The 20,836-nt window shown below is 37.6% G+C and overlaps 1 protein-coding gene across 4 annotated transcripts in view; it reads left to right on the plus strand.

Annotated features, from left to right (window-relative positions):
- Positions 1 to 20,836, plus strand: part of RABGAP1L (RAB GTPase activating protein 1 like) — a 680,962-nt gene that overhangs the window by 574,576 nt on the left and 85,550 nt on the right. Inside the window, exon 1 of one of the 4 annotated variants that reach the window (XM_036756237.1) lies at positions 13,264 to 13,403. The exons of the other annotated variants lie outside the window; for them this stretch is intronic. Coding sequence (XP_036612132.1) covers positions 13,293 to 13,403 — 111 coding nt within the window. The 5' untranslated portion in view covers positions 13,264 to 13,292. Of the gene's footprint in view, positions 1 to 13,263; positions 13,404 to 20,836 lie in introns of those variants that run through there. 4 annotated transcript variants of the gene reach the window in all.

Genomic DNA, 20,836 nt, shown 5'->3' on the forward strand with positions numbered 1-20,836 from the left:
ATTTTACATTTAATTTATCTTTATTTTTTTTCTCAAAAAGTGCTAATTCCATGCTTTCACCCTACAGCAAAGCCTGTTGCTTAGCAACTGACAAAATAACTAATGGTCCTATAGTTTCCTAGGCCTGAAGGTCTTATTTATTTATTTATTTCTGGGAAGAGAGGAGGGAAGGGGAGGGGAGGAACACTCCCACAACTGAGCTAGCAGCTTTCTTCACAGAGACCGGAAGTGGTTTCCCTTCCATTTCCTCTGACTTTGGCATTATTTCTGTAGCCGCCTTGTGGGTGAAAGTGGGTGGCAGTGCACTGGATGGAGTAACAACCCAATATCTTTGATTTGGATTCCCTTCTCATTTCGACTTCTGTTTTCTTCTTGCATTAGAATGACTATGTTTTCGTCTTTTGTTTCAGGCAGTCTACCCCAGCTGATTAAGGCCTGTTAATGATGTATGCTAGATTAAAAAAAAAAATGGCTCGACTGAGTACCAATTTCAGGAACATCTCATCATTCGGAAGTTTGTTTTATTTTTTTAATTAAAGGAGAAACATGCTTGATTGATGATTGATATCCACTCCCAGTCATTTTTTAGTTATATGACTCACAGCACTACAGTGACAACCCTGAGTATCTAGGCTCCTAAGCTCCTGCCACATTGCATTGGTTAGTACAGACATCTAATTTATCCATTTACCCAAAGCCAAAGTAGCACATCCCCCATCCTGGTTTCCTTTACCATCTCTGTGCTTTTAACAACATCATTCAAATAAAATCTAGCATATAATAAACTAACTTCCAGTTTATATTCTGTGGTGTTGCAGTTAAAAGGTGTGGTCTATGAAAAATGTTATTATACATCATAAAGGTGTTGGCAGAGATGGAATATGTACAGTGAGAATCAGGATTTTGTGTTTTGTTTTGCTTTGTTTTTTTGCTTAGGAGGAAGCTACAGTTCAGGGTGGTTGCTTTTGAATTCAGAGCCAGTCAGGCGGTACCATGGAAATTTATAGCCAGTAATCTTTTACAAGAAGAAACTCCTGGCCTATCACTTGTCTAATGATTAATTATGCTCACAGATTCATCATGAGCTTTTATGATAGATCTCCAGTAAAAGGTTTGCCTCATGTAAAGAGAAGCTTTGCAAGTAGCTACTGATAAAATTGGAATTGTTAATGGATATAGTTTTTTATAAGTCAGGAGTAGGAGGGGGAACATAATACCACCTTAGAAAATAGAGGGCTTATTAACTATCTTCTGTAAGTTCTTTGTGCATTGTTGATGTGTAAGTGTTCATACATCAGACTTTTTTTTTAAATCAAGAACGCAGTAGCAAGTTGAAAGAATGGAGATGTTTAAAGACAAAGAGGCTGGCTGTTGTACAGGTTACCTGGAGAATTGTAAGGACCGTTTGTACCAAGAAGCTTTTATTATCTTGATACTTCAATGAAACCATCTAAACAGTTATATAAAATAAAAATAATCTTCCAGACATTTGTACTATGTTTTACAATGTGTTGTGGCTAAAGTCCAAACTTCCAATTTAAAGTGGCATTTAGAAATGGCTAATTCTGAAATGATTCCTAAAACACATTTAAAAATGGCTAATGTAAAAAAAAAAAGACTAATGTTAAAATTATTCCTAAAAGATTTAGAAGAATAAACTGACATTTCTAATAATTATCAATGGATTAATTATTAAAGACCAGGCAATTAATAACACTTCATTTGAGTACCTGAAAAAAAAACATTTGAGTGTGATCGTAGAGATCATTTAGTACAACTCTCTCATTTTGTAGTTGGGGAGACTGTGATCTAGAAATTACTTGATTTCTCCAACACCTAATTGAAAATTTAATTGAAATAACTGTAATAAAAATAATAAGTAAAAACTCATAAAGTAAACTTTAACAAATAACTTTTAAATAGAAAAGACTTTAATAGAAAGAACTCTAGACTTGGAAACAGAAGACTTGGGTTCAGATTTTGCCTAGGCAGCTGTGTGGCCCAGGGAATAGAGTACAGAACCTGCAGTCATGACAACCTGAGTTCACATTCAGACTCAGATACTTTATTTACTCTTTGTGTGACTCTGGGCAAGTCACTTAACTGCTGTCTGCTTCAGTTTCCCAATTTGTAAGATGGAGCTAATAAGAACACTTGAAACCTTTTATATACCCTAAAGCACCATATAAACTTGAGTTGCTATTTTTATTATTAAGCCTTGTAGACAGCTTCTTATCATTGTGGGGTTTATAATCTACTACTGTCAATAAGGCACAAGTAGAAGTCACTGTGAGACTAACAGTAGCACTTGCTTCCAGGGGTTGTTAAGTGAGGTAATGTCCATCTCTAAAACACTTTGCTAGCCTTAAAGTCTTTTTGCTCTCTTTACCTTGTGTACAGGCACATTCTAATAATCACCTGAACTTGACTATCATGTGGAAAAAGACACTGATGATTTTTGTCTTAAAGTTAGGTTTTTCTCCTTATATTCTGTATTACAAATGTGATATTAGTGGTACATTTTTATTTTCAGCATTTTTAGTACTTTACAATATAAATTAAAACAGTTTTAACAGAGAAATAGAACACTGAGACAAACTTTGGAAACTTGGTAGCTTCTTACGCAGAGGTTCTGAATCTCCTATATTAGTAAGCCAAATCCATTTTAAATTGTCTTTCAAAGTTCATAGGTGGTACCTTAGAATTGCACTTGGCTGAAATTTCAAAGGTCACTTCATACTTGACAAAGAAAACAGCTGTTTTCAACAAGATATTTCATTTGGATCTTTAATAAAGATAAAAATCAGTAAAACTGGGACATTGGAAAACCCCATGACTGTAAACCACACAGAGAAAGATTCTGCTCAGTGCAAAGCTGTTTCCATGGCATGGCCCATAGTAATGAGTGTTTTGTTGATACAGTTATAATAGATAAATATTCCTATACAATAATTTTTTTTTCTTTGTTCCCTGTCCATTTAACAGTCACTCTTCATAATAAAAATCAATGATGTGCTGCTTGTAGCACAGTCAGGGAGATGTGAAGGAACAGAGTTTGTTGTTCTTCCTGCTAAGCGTGCATTTAACCTCCAGCTCTACTAGCCTTTACCAGTCATCCATGACCAGAAACTCAGTGAAATTTCCAAATCATCCACCAAAACAGAGCAATGTACAAAAAGATACAGGCTTTGGGAGGAAAGCAATGAGGCCGATCTGTGCGTGGCTCCCTTGCTTTTCTGTGCAGGAGTCTCCAGGTCGCTGGATTTCTTTAATGTTAGGAAAATGACTCCCTTTCTGTTCCAGCTCCTGCAAACTTAGATGACTCCCCTGAATTCCCTTTCACCTTCAGTCCTACCATCCCACTCTTAATCTTGGCAGATCATGTCTGGAGGCAACAAAGGAAGTGCTTGAGAAATTGATTTTCTTACCTCCTATTTTATTGAGTAAACTGAGGAAAGAGGCTCTTCAATCTTTACTCCATTGTCACAAACGTTTTTCTTTTCAAAGGTTAACTCCTTCATCTTTGCCCTCGTTCCTCTCCCCTTCTCAATTTCTAAGGATCTATTTTTTCTACCCCTTATTTTTCTCCATCCTTCTCCTCATCATGTTCACTTTCTTCTACTGCCTTGAAATAATAACAGACATTTATGTAGTGCTCACCATGTGCCAGGTATGGTGCTAAGTGCTTTACAATTTCATCTCGCTGGATCCTCATAAGAACCCTGGGAGGTAAGTGCGATTATGATTCCCATTTTACAGGCGAGGAAACCGAGGCAAATAGAAACAAATTGACTTACCCAGGCTCCCACAGCTAGTAAGTGTCTGAGGCCAGATTTGAACTCAGGTCTTCCAGACCCCAGGCCCGGTGATCTATTCACCGAACTGGAAGGGGTCCTTAATTTAGTGATAAGAAATCTGATGCCCCTTTAGATAGAAGGGAATTCTTAAGTCACTTAGGTAGTTAAGTAGCAAAGCTTGGGTTCAAATTCAGATTCTCTAAAATGATGACGATGATGATGATGATGAGCCCTTTCAGTCATGTTCAACTCTTGGACCCCACTTGGGATTTTCCTGGCAAAGCTGCTGGAGTAGTTTTCCGTCTCCTTCTCCAACTCACTTTACAGATGAGGAAACTGAGGCAAAAAGGGTCACATGATTTGCCCAGGGTCACACAGATAAGTGTCTGAGTCTGGATTTTATCTCAGGAAGATGAGTCCTCCTGATTCCAAACCCAGTGCTCTCTCCTCTGCACCACCTCCCTGGGTACTTGCAAATTAAAAAGTAAACTCCTGGAGGGCAGGGGCTGTTTTCTTTTGTCCCATCTCTTCCCAGTGATAGCAGGTACTTAGTGAATACTTAAAGAAATGCTTGATTGATTGCTGCAAAGTCAGTGCTCTCTCTGCCATACCAAATTGCCACCAGAAACTTCAGCTCAAGCCTATCCATACTGTTTGCCAAATACAGTCTGTCCAGGTAGGAGTCCTTCCTACTCCTTTTCTATTTCCTTCCTTTGATTCCTTGCCACCTCTGTGTTCTATAAATGCAAACCACCATTCAGTCATTCATGCGATCAACAAATATTTGTTTAGCAGCTGCTATGACCCTCCTCTTCCTGTCTTTCCTGTTAGTCATTAGCGCCATCATCCCCATTTACCTGTATCCAGTCAGGCATCAAGTCCCATTTATTCTACGCTAGTTAAGTCTCTTCCATAATTCCATAACTTTCTATTCTGTAGACACCCTAGTCCCATCTCCTATCTCTTCACACCTAGGGAGAAGGTAGTGGTGATAGAGTGGAACAGTTCAGGATTTGGAGTGAGAGGTCCTGGGTGCAAATGTTGACTGCCATCTGTGTGACCTTTGGCAATTCACTGCCCAGTATTGTCCCTTCCATCTCTAAATCTATGAAGCTATGATCCTGTGATTGTTGTACTTGCTTCCCATCTGATCTCCTTGTCTACATTCTCTTCCTTCTTCCAATACCATTTGCTCATTGCTAGCATCACTTTGTCATATGACTTCTCTGCCTCCCAAATCCTGATTATTTACAAGATGAAGTGGTTATTTCTTAGCCTTGTATTCAGGCTGAGATATTTAGCTTAGACCCACCATCTGTTCCTAATCTTTCTTTACCACATTATTTTCTACTATCCTTCAATTATAGGACTACACTATTTACTTTACTCCAAGAATATTATCTCTATTCTGCTCCTTACCATATTTTACCCATCCTTTAGTGTCACACAGAGTCCACCACCTCCAGGAAGTCTTCCCTGACCACTCTGGCCCAAAATGGTCTCTTCTTTTTCTAAATCCCTGGAGCACTTTAATATTTGTACCAGTTATTTGTCTCTTCCTCTTATATGGCATCACATTGTTTAGTTTTTCATTTCTGTATATCCTGTCTTGTTGAAGACAAGGGACATAAACTGATAGTCAATATTCCCTCAGAACATTTACTAGAGGTAACATATACGTAATAGAGCATTTGGTAAATCACATTTCTTGAGATCAGACCTGGATTTTGGAAGTTTCTTTTCAAAATAAAACAAAAAAAACCCATAAACTGCATTCCCCCCTTATTTCATCATGATGCGGAAGAAATGTTTTTGTTAGGCTTTTCACCAAGCCACAGCACTGCTCTGTGACGCGTGACCATCATCCAGTTATTGTTAGGTTCTTTATCTGTTCCGGTCCTTTCATGCCTCGTCATGCAGTCTGAGTGCCCAATATGAGCCTTTTACAAGGAACAAATAGCACACTGGTTTTCTTGATAGAAGCTTGTGGTCATGAGTGAATTATTTTAAATCATTAGGTCTGTAGAGAGTGCTTTCTAAGTGAAGTAAAGAAGAGATATATGTGGCAGTAAAATCTCATGGTGTGCAGAGCTTGAAGTGGAACAGGCTGCATCTAGCCATTGCCTTCATCTTTTTAAGAGTCTGAATCTGTCCCTGTTTCTGTTTATGATTATCATTATTCCTTCTTTTCAAGTACTAGAATTTACAGTCCCAATTTCTTATTTCTTCTATTGAAATGGTGTGACAAATCCCTAGAGGGGATTTGTAAAAAACCTAGAGGTTATTATTGCCCAGGGTCAGACAGCTAGTAAGTGTCTTCCTGACTCCAGGCCCAGCATTCTATCCACTGAGCCACCTGGCTGTTTCCTTAAATGTCGTAAAGATCTTTGATTAAACTGAGCTAAGATCCTGCTTAGAATATCCACCCTTTTGTTACACAGGTAGTTATGGCATTTATCTTTCCTGTACTGTAATGAACTTTCTTTCCATGGCCATTTCTGGAATCTCTGTATATACTGTAAACATTTTGCCATTTCTGAGATATACATACATATGTATGTGTGTACATATATATATACACACACATATATATACACACACATGCATACATATTTTTATTTATATACGTATATAAATAAAAATATGTATATTATATATATATATATATATATATATATATATATATATATATATATATATATATATATATATATATATATATATATATATATATATAAAGGAAGGGGGGAGAGAGAGAGAGAAAGAGAGAGGGCCTTGCACTCAGTAGATGTTAAATAAGTGCTTGTGGAATTTAATATGACTAGAGAATAATTACTGAATGTATGTAACATATTAATTTATTTTGGAGACATCTCAAGACCATTCATTTGTTCAGCAGGAGGAGGAGGAAGTAAGTCATCTGTTAAGATCTATATGTAGAACTTAACAAAGATGCATCTCACTAAGGGGTAGGAGGGTCCTGACTCTAAGTTTTCAGAGCCCTCTCTGTTCTCTGGTCATATTTTTGTCCTTCCTTTATATTTTTTCTCCTTCATATTTTACACTGATAGGTCCATGGAGGGTATGACTATATGGGAGCAGAGGTGGGTTGAGGCCAAAGGCCAAAATTGATGGTCTTTTTAATGCCCTGAAATCTCTCTATATGGATCAATAACAAAATAGCAAAGCATATGAAATATTGCTGATTTGGTTTCTATATTCGTGTCTTATTACATAAATCCCTATTTCCTTTTGTGTTTTCATGAACTTTACTGGCCTTAAAACTTAAGAGGACAGAAACCTGGGCTATTTGATTTGCTTAGTAGAGCATAGGGCTAAGAAAAGCAGCCCTGTGAGAATGATTTTCAGGCCTAAATCAGCAAGTGTCGCAGGGAACTTGTGGTTACCCTTTGAATATGAGAACTTGAAACAAACAACATTTGAAAAGCATCAGTGGCACAGCATTATAGGATATTTTCTTATCTTAATGGGATCTTTGATCTATGGCTGATTCAACAATTGTTTTATAGCCACATATGTTTCAGTTTAATCATTAATATAATTATTAATCATAAAGTAACCTGCCCGCTCACTTCCAGGCTTCCAAATTTGCAATTATCCTGGACTCTTCATTCTCCCTGACCTCATGTTTCCATTCAGTTGCCAGATCTTATTATTTCTTCCCTCCCAACACCTCCCACATCCTCCCCTTCTCTCCACTCTCGTAGCCACCATCACCCTTAGATTGCTGCAGCAGTCTCTTCATCAGGCTCCCAGCCTCACATCTTTTTCCTCTCCAGTCCACTGGTCATACTGCTGTCCAAGTAATTTTCCTTAAGCCCAGATCTGACCATGTGACTCCTCTGCTCACAACATTCCAAGGACTTTCTGTTGACTAGGTTAAATTAGAAACCCTTTCCTTCCAGCCTCATTGTGTACTACGCTTTCCTCTTACACTCTGCACACCAGTCAAAATGGCCTTCCCTTTATTCTTCACACATAACGCTCAATCCCTTGTCATCATGCCTTTGCACTGGCCATCCCACATCCCTGGACTGCACTCTTTCTTTATCTCTACCTCATAGAATCCTTGTCTTCCTTTAAGGATCAACAAAGGTGTCATCTCAGGCGACCCCACAACTGCTGGTACCCGCTCTCCCATAATACCTTGTATTTAACTACTATTTGTGTTTATTAACTTTATATTTATGCTATATACATTTTTCGATGGAATTGTTGTTTTCCTCATTAGAATGGAAGCTCACGATGGGGGAAGGATTGTTTCATTCTTGGAGATTGTATCCTCAGTGCCTAGAACTGTGCCTGACACCCTGCTGCCCCACCCCCCACTCGCCATGCGCTTAATCAAACCTCTCGATTGACTAATTGATAAAAGCTGAAAAGGTCCTTTAGGTGAGCCATGTGGTTACTTGGGAATCATGAGGGACTTTCTAGAGATCAGGGTTTACTTTTCATTATGTCTTAATATGATAGATGTTTCCTATACAAAAACTTCAGGGACCCCTTAAGGGAAGGGAATGATATATAGATGATTTTAGCTAAGACCTTACAAGCAGACAAGCTACTTTAATGTCCCGTAAGAAGTGATCCACCTACTCCCTCCTCACCCTGCCAGCTTCCTTTTAAGTCCCAACCAAAATCCCATCTTATATTAGAACCTTTCCCCTTAATTCTTCCCTTGGTTAATTATATTCTACTTATCCTGTATGAAGCTTGCTCTGTATATGTTTGTTTGCATGTTGTCTCATTGGATTATTAACTTCCTTGAGGACAGGGACTATCTTTTCCCTCTTTTTATATCCTCAGCTCTTAGCACCTGATGCATAGTAGGTGCTTAATTAATGTTTATTGATTGATCATTGTGAGAATAGTGCACAGTAACCTATAAAGCACCATGGTGGGGTCCACTCTTCTCATTAGGGTAGAGTCAGAACATACAGAGAGTTTAAAAACAGATAAATAGAATCATTGGCTTTCTTCTGCCAGTCAGATGATTCCTGAAACCATCTCTAGCTTCCTTGGAGGAGTAATAGAAGAAAAAAAAAGTGTGAAATCAACCATGCAAATGGATTGAGAGTGTACCTCTGATGATGAATGGCTATAGCAATGCCAAGATCCAAAAAAATATGAATATGCAGAGCCATCCACATAAAAAATTTAGAAGAAACTGTAAAGACCCTTCTTGCCTAGGGTGCATAACATTAAAGTGGTCGTTCAGGAAAACATGTGTTCTTGGACTTTTGGCAGTAAAACCATTTCCAGTGGAATCCTGTTTGGGAGTTTCTGTGAAGTAAGCACTATCTGGAAGCAGTACAATAAATATATGAGTTTAGCAGTATCTGTAGCGCATCTTCAAAGAGTCTCCACTCCCAGGAGTGACATTTATTAGTTTACTATTGTCCTGATCACTCAATATCACCCTTCTTGTGCCATATCTCATGGTGAATTAAATTTGACAAATTGTGTGTACGTGTAAATTTCCAAAGGAAACTCATTTAGTTATTTTCCAAGTGACTGTCACAGTATTCGTTTTTCCACCCACCATATTTTTTTGAAGCTGTCCCAAATGCATTATTACAGGAAGCAAGTCATTATTCCCTCCCTACTAACCCCTTTCCCAACCTAGTGAGGGATTGTTTTCAAAAATCTTCAGTTGTCAGTGCTGGTACAAATTTTAGAGATCATTTCATCCCATTCCTCTCATTGTATAGATAAAGAAAATTAATTCCAGAGATGTCCAGGATTTAGCAAATACATTGCTGGTAATAGATATATAGTAAATGTCTCAGTGATGACCAAGTGAATATTGTCACTTGCCCCAGGTCACAAGGTTACTTAATGACAGAGTTGGGACTTGAACCCAAGCCTTGACCCTCCCATTTAAGAAAAGATTCTACCATTAAGATGCGAGCTCCTTGAGAGCAGAGACTGTTTTATGGCACATAGTAGGCCCTTAATGAATGCTTCTGCACCAGACTGTATATGATTGTACTCAGAGAGACCACCTTTTAAATGGAGCTCTTATTCTTACCATCTATGGAAGTTTCTTGGGGCCAGAGGGACTTGCCTAGGGATGCTGCAAAGTTGTCCACACTTTTAACACTGTCTTCCCTTTGGCATTCTGTCCTTTCCTGTAAAAATTTGGGAACCATTTCACTACATCCATCTGCTACAACCATTTCCTTTTGGAGTTGGTCGGTGAGACAGTGAGTCCCATGGACGCTGCAGAAGGAGGCCAAGGCATTGAGGGAAGGATTACCCATCACCATACATGTCAGTGTGATAGCTTTAGGACAGTGGTATTAGAGACAGGAGAGGAATTAGTAATGTGTTCATAAAAGTCATTTTCAAAGAATATTTATCAGAAACACAACTTCTTGCAGAATCCAAAATAGCCTTTCTTTGCAAAAGAGAGTAGCTTCATGCTTCTCTTTTATCCCTAACCTCTGAAATTGAGTAGGAGGAAACATTTTAAAGATGCCACAAAAATGTGAAAAACCTAGTGAGAGCATATCTAAGCAAGAGGAGCTAGGATACTCTATAAAACATCTAATGGAATTTTTGTGTTTATATTAGAGGACCTCTCACATGGGGACTAAGTAGATATAATCCTAGTCAGACTTTGCCTAATTAAGTAAACACAAACCAACTACTTGGAATATTTAAATACCAAATAATTTATATGACATTCTAGACATTGCATTTAATGTTATACCAGCCTTAGGGTATTGATGGAAAATATAAACCCCTGTTTGTAATCTTTGAGGAAGTATATTTTTAAAAATATTTTGGGATTAATGTGATGATCTTAGGTGCATTTTAAAATGAGACAGGAAAAAGAACACACTGGATTTGGAATGAAATGATCTAGCTTTTCTAAGTTCCCTTTTGCTGCTTATTCCTATATAACTGTAATCTCTTCTAACCTCTCTTGTTTATAAAATGAGGGAGTTTTGACTCAATGATCTTTTAAGATACTTTCCAAGGCTAAAATCTTAGGATATTATGAATAAACAAAATGCAATCAGCCACCTAGACTTCTCTGTATTGTTCTTCCCTCCCTCCTTCCCTTCTGTTGACTAGGTGTAGTGATCTCATTAGCAGGGAATAATCATGTTTATTGTTACACTGTACACCGGCTCCCTCCCTGCCTTTGTGACTGCTCCAAGGCAGTTATAATTCTTGTTTGCCACTGGGTGGCTGACAGCAGAGAGTGAGGAATCATGGGAAGCCACTCTCTTACCTTCGACAACAGGTGTCTGTGACACTGTACCTCATTCAGATATCACAGGGTACATTGGGAAGCACCTAGTCTCAGTAGCAAAGCAGAATTCCAAAGTCTGGAAGGACTGCTTTCCCCTTCAGTGCAAAAAGTGCTACAAGACCAAGCTGAAGCTTTCGGCTACTAGTGAGTACACCAGGAAGTGCTAATACTCTTTAAAGCACTTCTGAAAAGATCAAGGAGCATTTTAAAAGGCTACCAGGTATGAACTCTCTGAACTCCTAGTAAAATGCCCTGTTTACTTATTTCACTTTCTTTTTTCACCTTAGTGTTAAAGAATAGAAATATCCTGGGGCAAGGGGGGGATATCTTTAAGAGAAAATTAGTCACTAAAGTCACAATGCTTCCATGCAGCAAAATTCTAAATGAAAATGTTAACTTGCCTTAGCAAGAGTTAAATAGAGTTGGCAGCTGTTTTAATCTTGAGGATTTCACCTCAAGTGTTGCATTTTTGCTCAACTAAGCCTATTAGAACGATTTTCGGTTTCCTAGCAATAAGGTGTCTTCCCCCCCACCCCCTTCTTCCTGTTTAAAGGAAAGGTTTGTTTGGTTTTTAATCCAGAATGCTCCAGCTGTTGCTTAGATCTTTTCACATGCAAATTTAGCTTGGTGCTATTTAAATAACCACGTCCATCTTGGTGAGAGATAAACTAGTTTCCCCCAGAGTAGGGGGGACGGCTGGGAGGAAGAGGAGGACGCCTTAGGGCTTATCCTGTTTTTGTTCTGGAAAGCAAACCTGTGACAACTCAGTGTCATTGTTACTGGTCATTTGGAGAGATTTCCATATGACCAGCAGTCTTCTGGATTTTGGACTCCCACCATTGACAAATTTGAAGGGATACCTTTCTTCAGCACTACTTTAGGATAGGGTTTGTTTTTTTTTTTTTTTAAATATTGATGGCTACCTCTTATCAGGTCACTTTAAATACAGGTTTTGTAGGTGTTTGTTCTGCATTTTGTTTTTCTCATCACTTCATTCTTCCCCTATAGATGGTATTTTCTATGAAATCATTTAAATAACTTTTTAAAGCAATTTTTCAGAGCTTTCAAAATTCATCTCCCACCCTCTTTTCTTTCTCTGGAGGTATTTACGGAAGTTCTTTGCCCTCCACAGTTGAACCTTTTCCATTTGTTACTGAGGCAGTAACCGACCATAGCTGTCCTCTTCTCACTTTTGTAATTAAAAGTAGATCTACCCTTGAAAATCAGTGATAAAGAAAATTAAACTTGAGGGAGGAGATTTATGTTGTTTTTCTTTTGTATAAAATAAAATGCAGGGAGTCTTTTCTTTCCAAGAATGGTTTGTTTTGATTAGAAATACTTGACTTTCTCTAAGCAAGTACCTTATAATTTTTCAAGCAGTAACTTTACTTTTTGGTGAACAATAGAAAGCCACATCTAGAACTCAGTTGAAAGCTCTTGGATGTCAGGTTTTGGTTTTGGTTTTGGTTTTTTTTTTCCCCTTGGAGGGCTGGAGGTTGGGGTGTGGTTATTGTTGCTATCCATATATCATTTTGCTTTTTTGCAACTTAGAAACAAAAATGCTGTGAGAGAAAATGCTTTTTTTCTGCAATGTGGAAGATATTTTTAAATTCGTAACTACTTTAAAAACTAAAAGTTGTCATCCCATCCTTTCCTTTGAACGTGCAGAATTAACGAGAAAAGAAAATCTTAACTCCCCCAAGAAGAAGATCTTCATATAGAGACATACTGGACAAAGATGGACTGTTAAGAAGAATTTTGTTTTGATTGAAATTTTCATCTTTCTACCAAGAACTGAAAAACTTTGTTAACAGTTACCTTTTTCTTAGTGGGCGTTCAGTTTCTAATATTAACTAAGGGAATTTTTTTTTTCCTGAGGTTTGAGGAAAAATTTCAGAAACTGAATTTTCCAAGTCCTGAGTTGAGAATGCAAGACGAATTTATAGCATTCACTTCCTACAGAGATAACAGCAGCCTCCCTTATTCTTCCCACCAGGAGTGAACTGCAAGACAAGGCTTTGGTATCTGTCTTTTCTTTCTTTTTTTCTTTTTTTTTTTTTCTTTGGGTTGTGACACTCCACCCACTCTAGCTTCTTCAGGTGGGTGTGTTCATTGGCACTGAGCTTGCAGCAAGATTTTTCTTTGGATAGTGAACCTGGTCTGGCTCTGGTGCAGTTGCTGCTGCTGCTGTTGGGAAGCCAGCTGGCAAGATGATGGAAGAAATCTCCATAATGGTAGCCTATGATGCCCATGTTTTTAGCCAGCTGTATGATGAGGATTTCCTTACAAGTCTTGTGGCAATCAGCAAACCCAAAACTATGGTAGGTGATGTTTCATGGAACTAGTGTGGATATAGATATGATTATCCATGTCTAATAGAGTAGTCGTTCCTGCTGCAGCCAAATTTTAGTTTACTGGGGATGAGAATAAGAGTATTGCTTATGGGTTCAAGTACAAAAAACAGTGGGAACCTACATTTTTTCTCTGGTTTATGCACACTATATACTATTGTAAGATATTTGGAATAGTACATCATATGTATGTAGATATGTTAAACTTTAAGTAAATTATTTAAGGTGTGCTAATGATGGAAGAATTTTTGAATTGGAAAACTCTAGTTGGTGCAAAGTACCTGCCATATATATGTGTATGTAAATTTAGATATATAGATATAAATTTAGATATATAGAGTTACATGTGTGTACAAATATACAAATACTGAAATGTATGTATGTGTGTTTGTGTGTGTATATATGTATATGAATGTATATTTATATGTATTCACACTCACACACATATGATCCTGTATAAACAAGTACGTATATAAACATATTATGTTTATACACACTTATATACACACACAAATAGCACAGACATTTACTACTTATATTTCTTCCTCTTTGCAGTTGTACTTCTCCATAAATGGTCAACAATACAGATACTCTAAATGTATGTTTAATTATGTAACCAAACCAGATAATTTTAATTTTCAGACTCTACAGATTGTTACTTGTTTTGGGAATGATTGTGAAAATATTCTGTGGTGCAATTTTGTTTGGGATTTCATGTTTGTGAAACATTTCAACTATTTTCTAAAGACTAAGGTAGAAAGGATTTTTTGTTTATAGTTCTTGTCGTCATGACTAGAGGTAGAAAAAGGATGTGTTTGTGTTTGGTTGTCTGTGCTCTGAGATAGCAGGTGATGATCCCCAGGACTTTATGCAAACTTTCAGAGGTATTGTGAATATGTTGAAATTTAAAGTGAGGGACAATCGGTAGAGAAATACTGCCCTCTGACAAGGTCAGAGCATGCCAGGTATATAAACTATTTGCTTGAGAATAAGTTTGATTCTACCAAAATTTATCTTTCTCTAGAGGGATTTGATATTTTAGAGCAGTGGTTTATTCACATAAACAAATTGGGTTTGTGTACTGTTTATACTTAAAGCATAGTTTTTAAAAATCTTTGTTTCCCTTTGGATAGCTTCTGCCCTATGAAATGCCAACATCTAATTTAAACCAATCCTGTTAGGTAGGTAGGGTGAACTTCTGTTACTCCCATTTTATAGGAGAGCAAAGAAGGATTAGTTGAAGTGACTTGTCTTGGGCGACAAAAAACCTGAGTATATCTGGGACTAGGATGAACGTTTTTTGCCTCAGTCTGGTGCTGCCATTATCATGTCATGCTGCCCCTGTATAATGAAGAAAGTATATACAAATAATGTATATATCTGTAGTCAATGATTATAATTGTTCACATTCACATATCCCTTTAAATTTTATAAATCTCTGCTCACAACAGCCTTGTGAGGCAGGTTATGTCTTATCCTCCCCATTTCAGACAAGGAGACTGAAGCTCAGAAGTGACTTGTCCAAGTCTCACACAAGCTGTGTGACTCAAGCCCTTATCTGTTGGCACCTTATCTAAAATTTACTACAAGAGTCATTGAAGTATATGGATGATCCTGAAAACACGCTTTGCCTAATAATTTCAGACCATTTCTTTTTAAATCAGAACTACTCGTAAATACCCAACTTGAGTTTTATCTTTTCTTCTTGTCCCTGAATCCCCTCTTCGAAAGAAGCTAACAATAGCAACTTCTCTTACCTACTGATTGATTGCATAATCAAAAGCTGGCATCCTTCTACTAAAGTAGGCTTATTGTGTAGTCTTGTGTTTGCTTTTGAGAGGTGGGGTGTGGGGGGCTGTCTATTGACTGTACACTCTAAGCATAGAGTCCTTATAATGATTATGTTGTTGTGAAGGAACAATGCTTCTGAACCTCAGGCTGGCGGTTATTTAATCATTCACATATACTACGTACACACATGTAATACACAGACACACGCGTATATTTAAACAAATGAGTAGCCTAATACGATGCCTACCAGTAATACCCTTCTGCTCTTGGGCTCTATCAACCTTTGACAGACAGGTTATAGGTTTGGTGTAAATCCAGTCTCTTCAAGTATTTCTTGAGTCTCTCAAGGCAAAATGGCCCTTCAGATTTTGGCCAGCAGCCTGGCAAGGCAATGAATGCTCTTGCTTTGCAAACCGGTTATCACTCTTCTTAATAATAAAGGTGTGGTGGTTAATGGTTTACATTGTATCCTCTTGGTTTTCATTGTGTCTGCTCTGTGATATACTTAATTTTTTTTTTTTTTTACCAGTTGAGAAATGACAGTGTGCTGGGCTTCCTCTTGGGCAGTTTTCTTTTGAAACGTTGGTTTGGTGCAGCTGTAAAAGCTGTGAGGAGAGAATATTTGCCTTCTCCTTTTGAATCAGTATTGATTCTTCTTTTATGGGAGATAGAAGCTCTTAAAATTATGGTCAGGGAAGCATCTCTATATGAAAGAGAGATAAACACTCATGGATTTTCCCAGTATGAAATCCATCCTTTGCTGTATAGTTTGATTCATTGCTGTGCAGTGAAGTATGCTACATTCCTGCCATTATAAAAATCGACCTTAGGGATTGGATAAATATCTAGGTATTATTTCTAAACCTATTCAATAGTTTCTTAGCATTAATTGAATTCCATTCTGGAATTAGACTTCATTTGCTGGTGGAATGTCTCTGATCCTATGAGTGATAGTAAAATCCTATTAACTACAATGGTTTTCAAAAGTGAGTTCTAGACATTTTCTTTGTGGCAGTTACCTATACCTTAACCTGGAACCTGTCCTCTGCCCACTCACTCTTCCTCTGAGAGAGAAAAGAGAAATTGGTATAAGAAAATTTTGGAACTCAGGTATGGCCAGGGTTAAAAAGCTAAAAAGTGTTCCTGGGGCAAAAAAGACTCAGCAAGTTATTTGCCAGGACAAATGACACAAAAACCTAAAGTCGTTTTTTTGTGACTAGCAGAAAGAATATTTTAATGGGTAGGAATTTATAGTCATTTGACAGACTGAAAAGGGTCTGTTAGATACAAGTAGAAAAATAACTTTAGCGTGAGGACAGATTTGAGACCCATTATTATTAATCAGACGTAATAATATCTTACATTGTAATAATGCTTTATGGCTTACAAAATACTTTACATATGTTATCTCATTTATTCCTCAGCCACAGTCTACCCACCAAAGGTAAATTGTTAGGCCGTTTTTATCCCCCATGAGGAAACTGAAGCTTGGAAAGGTTGTGACTTGCCTAAGGTAATAATATTCAAGCTAGAATTTGAATGCTAGCTTTCTGTTTTCTAATTTAATGTTCCTTTTACTCTTTCTATGCTGTTCCCTCCCCCAGTCCTTTCATATACAATTTCCTTATTGTATAGAGCTTGTACTGGTAGACAGCCAATCATCTATATTAATACAAAACCGATAGGTCCTTTCTCTGTTCTGCCTGGAATAGCCTTTTAAACCAGGTCGGTAGATATTTTCCATTGATTTCAAACCTGTGTTGTTAATAATCTTTCTTCCTTTGTCTAATGAGTTGTGGAGAAATCTAAGTAATTTTATTTCTTCACCTTGAGCAACAGAGAAGATAAGAAAGTATTTGAATCCTTAAATTCTTGGAGTTCAAAATTTATATTTTAAAACTCTTAAAGAGTCACATATATCTAAGTTTTGCAAGTCTAATAGAATATACCTTCTGACCAGGTTGCCCATTTAAAGGTAAATATTAATTTTATCCTATCAAATTGTTTCATCCTGTTATCTTGATCAGGTTGGATTAGATAGCCTCTAACTTTCCTTCCAAATGAGATTCTGTGATATGATATAAATTCACATGGGAATCCATCATTAAGTATATATTAGCTGATAATATACTTCCTGAAAATTATTGCTAGAATATCTGAAATTGTTAAATTCCAGGAAGCCCAGAGGCTTCTTAGAAATATAAATTTGTGGGAATAATTCATTTTTTTAATATTTTTTTTTATTTTTTGCAAGGGAGAAAGGCAGGGCAATTGGGATTAAGTAACTTGCCCAAGGTGACACAGCTGGTAAGTGTGTCATTGTGTCTGAGGCCGGATTTGAACTCAGGTCCTCCTGACTCCAGGGCAGGGGTGCTATTCACTGTGCCACCTAGCTGCCCCAGGAATAATTGATTTTTATCTTGAGGGAAAATCCCAAGCACCAAGAACTTAACAAGAAATCATCAGGGTGTCATAAGTCAATCTAGAACTGTCCTAACCTCGCTCTTTCTGTGCTTTCCTTATTACTTTCTGGCAAGCAAACCTATGTGGGCAAAGGAGATTCCTTTTCCCCCTTCTTTGGAGAGCTGTTTGAAACTCATGTTTAGACCAGTCGTACTCTTCTCATTATTGATCTACCTCTCTACCCATCCTGCCTTTGTCTTCATCACTAAGCCCTTATATTTTTCCTGACCTTTGATGTTCTCCAAGATTTTTTCAGCTCCCTCTTGTGTACCTTCCTCAATTAGACTATAAGCTCCCTGAGGGCAGAGACCATCTTCCTTCATATATGCTTTCTCTTTTGCCCACCTTATTCACTTCCTTGTTTGCAGTGATCATTTCTATGCAAATGTGGCTTAGATCCATATCTTCAGTGCTAACTGCTCTTTTGAGAGGTGCTCAAAATGGGTGATACTGCCCCTTGGAGGGGCCCTGGAATAACCCAAGAGGGCATTGAATAAAAATAAGGGGGCAGTGGAAGCATAGGGAAAGAAGAAAAAGAAATTTTGAAAAACCACTCATACATGTTTCATCTGTTGTGTAACAGAGTTATAGTCTTAGTGATTACATTGTTTCCCAAATACTTAAAATGCAAGTTGTAACGGATCAGTGGTCAAGTCCACCAACAGGTCTTAACAAGCAAGTGTTGGCAGCACAGCCACACATTGTTGGGAAGTCCAGCATGCATTGGCAGGAATATATGGTTGCAATGACTTGCTTACAGTACAATACTATACTGTTACAAGACATTGCATCATCAAAATTTCAATGCAGGAAAACTCCCACAAATTTACAATACATTATTAAATTTAAGATGCATTATTTTTTTAAAAAGTATGTATTTTTGAAATGATGCAAATTAAAAAAAAATAAAACTGCTAAAGGGTTAAAGAAAGTAGATTTCCAGAGGGGTGTGGAGTAAATTTTTTTTTTAAAGGGGATGGTAGGCTAAATAAGTTTGGGAACCTCTGTTCTAGACTTACTCTCTCTTCTAACTGGTTATTTCTTCTGACTTCACTTTTTCATTCAGTGACACCACCATTTAAACTATCGAAACTTTGGTGCTATGTTTGACTGACTCTTCTCCCTCTTCTCTCATTACCAAATCATATTGATGCTACTGCTATCACATGTCTCCTATGTACTCTTATTTTACCTTACTTAATACAGGCTTTATCACCAGGAGCATGAACTGTTGTGATGTTTAAGCATCCTGCCTTAGCTTTCCCTTCTTTTGAGAGTCAGTGTGCTGATGGTAGACAAAGAACTTGACTTGGCATCCCAGGACCATCGGACTAGGTTTGAACCCTGACTGTTGTGTGACCCTTAGGCAAATTATTCTCCTCTCTAAACCTCAGTTTCTTCACACTTAAGATTAGACAATCTTATTTTTAAGGCATATTCTGGTCCATATCTTACTTTCCTTACTCTCGTAGTCAGTAAACATTTTTTAATCATCTCCTATATGCCTAGCACTGTGCTAAGAGCTGTGAATACATATACAAAAAGAAAAAGACACTCCCTGTTCTTCAGGAGCTTACAATCTAGTTGTGGAAGACAACACACAAAAGGAAGTTAAAAAGCTTGCTGAGGTGGGGTGGGAATGGTGGTGTCCTACTAGAGAGGTACTTGGAAACTGAAAAGCTGGAAAAGATACTCATGCTGGGGCATACTGCTGCAGGCAATGAGAGAAGTCACAAAGTAGTACAGCCAGGTGAGAAATGATGAGATGTCTGAGCTGGCCTTTCTCGTCTAATAGAGGTTTCAAGTTCATGATCCCACCCTTTAATCAGAGAGACTGAGGTTAGTGATGAGATCCCGGAGTACTGAGTCTGATGATTTCTCACAGGATGATGAGGTTATACCAATAATGAACATCCTGAGCTATGGTGGAAAAGTCAATCAGACTAAATCCTAAAGTAGTGTAGCCTGGACATCTTCCTTTTGTATAGTTTTAATATTGACACAGACTTGCCCTATTTGTTATGAGTTACTTACCAACTTGAGACTCCCTCCTTATTCTAACATTCAAGACATCTTGCTTATGAGTAGATCTAGTGATCACACCCCTGCACAAAACCCACTCTCTTTGTTGTTTATTATTTACCAAGTATGGGCAGCTGGGTGGCCCAGTGGATAGAGCCCTGAACCTGGAGTCAGAAAGATTCATCTTCCTGAGTTCAAATCTGGCCTCAGATACTTACTAGCTGTGTGACCTGGGCAAATCACTTAACCCTGTTTGCTTCGGTTTCCTCATCTGTAAAATGATCTGGAGAAAGAAATGGCAAACTACTCCAGTGTATCTTTGCCAAGAAAACCCTAAATGGGATCGTGAAAAGTTGGACTGAAATGATGGAACAACAAGATTTACCAAGTAAAGTTGAGGCTCCCTATTCTTGCATTCAAGGCTGTCAACAGTCTATTCCCATTCCATCTTTCTAGCTTTATGTTATTCCTTTCATATGTGCCACAAGCAACATAGATGATCCTCCATATATAATCTGTACCTTCCTGTACAGTCCTTTCCTCTAACTAAAATTATTCCCTTTCATCCCTATCCTTTGTTGTACTTCTGTACATGCTTTAAAACACATCTGAAATGCTGCCTTCTTCAAGAAACCCTTCCTGATAACCTTTTTTTCTTGGAACTTTTATACACCATTCATGCATTATTTTGCAGTAAAGTTATTTATCATATGTTAGACCCCCCCCCTCCCCACTAGACTATAAACTTCATGTGGCCAGAGACAGGACCTTATCTAAATATTGCCTCTTCCCCAACATTAGCAAAATTTTCCATACTCTTAGGTGCTTAATAAATATTTGTGGAATGTCTCATTCTTCTTCCTCATGTTGATGACCTCTCCTTATTGTACAGGTTAGAAAATAAGAAATATGGGTTGAGTCTATGACTATTTTTTCTTTTAACTGGAAGATAGAGTTTACTGTATTCTACATCCTATCTGATTTATTTTAAATTGATGCAGCTTGAGTTGATTAATTCTTAAGACTCATTTGGATCTTGCATTTTTTTTATCTATCCATCTATCTGTGTATCTATCTATCTATCTGTCTGTCTGTCTGGCTATGTATCGATCTATTTATCTACCTAT

Source organism: Trichosurus vulpecula, chromosome 4 (genome assembly GCF_011100635.1).
Source record: "Trichosurus vulpecula isolate mTriVul1 chromosome 4, mTriVul1.pri, whole genome shotgun sequence".
Lineage (NCBI taxonomy): Eukaryota > Metazoa > Chordata > Mammalia > Diprotodontia > Phalangeridae > Trichosurus > Trichosurus vulpecula.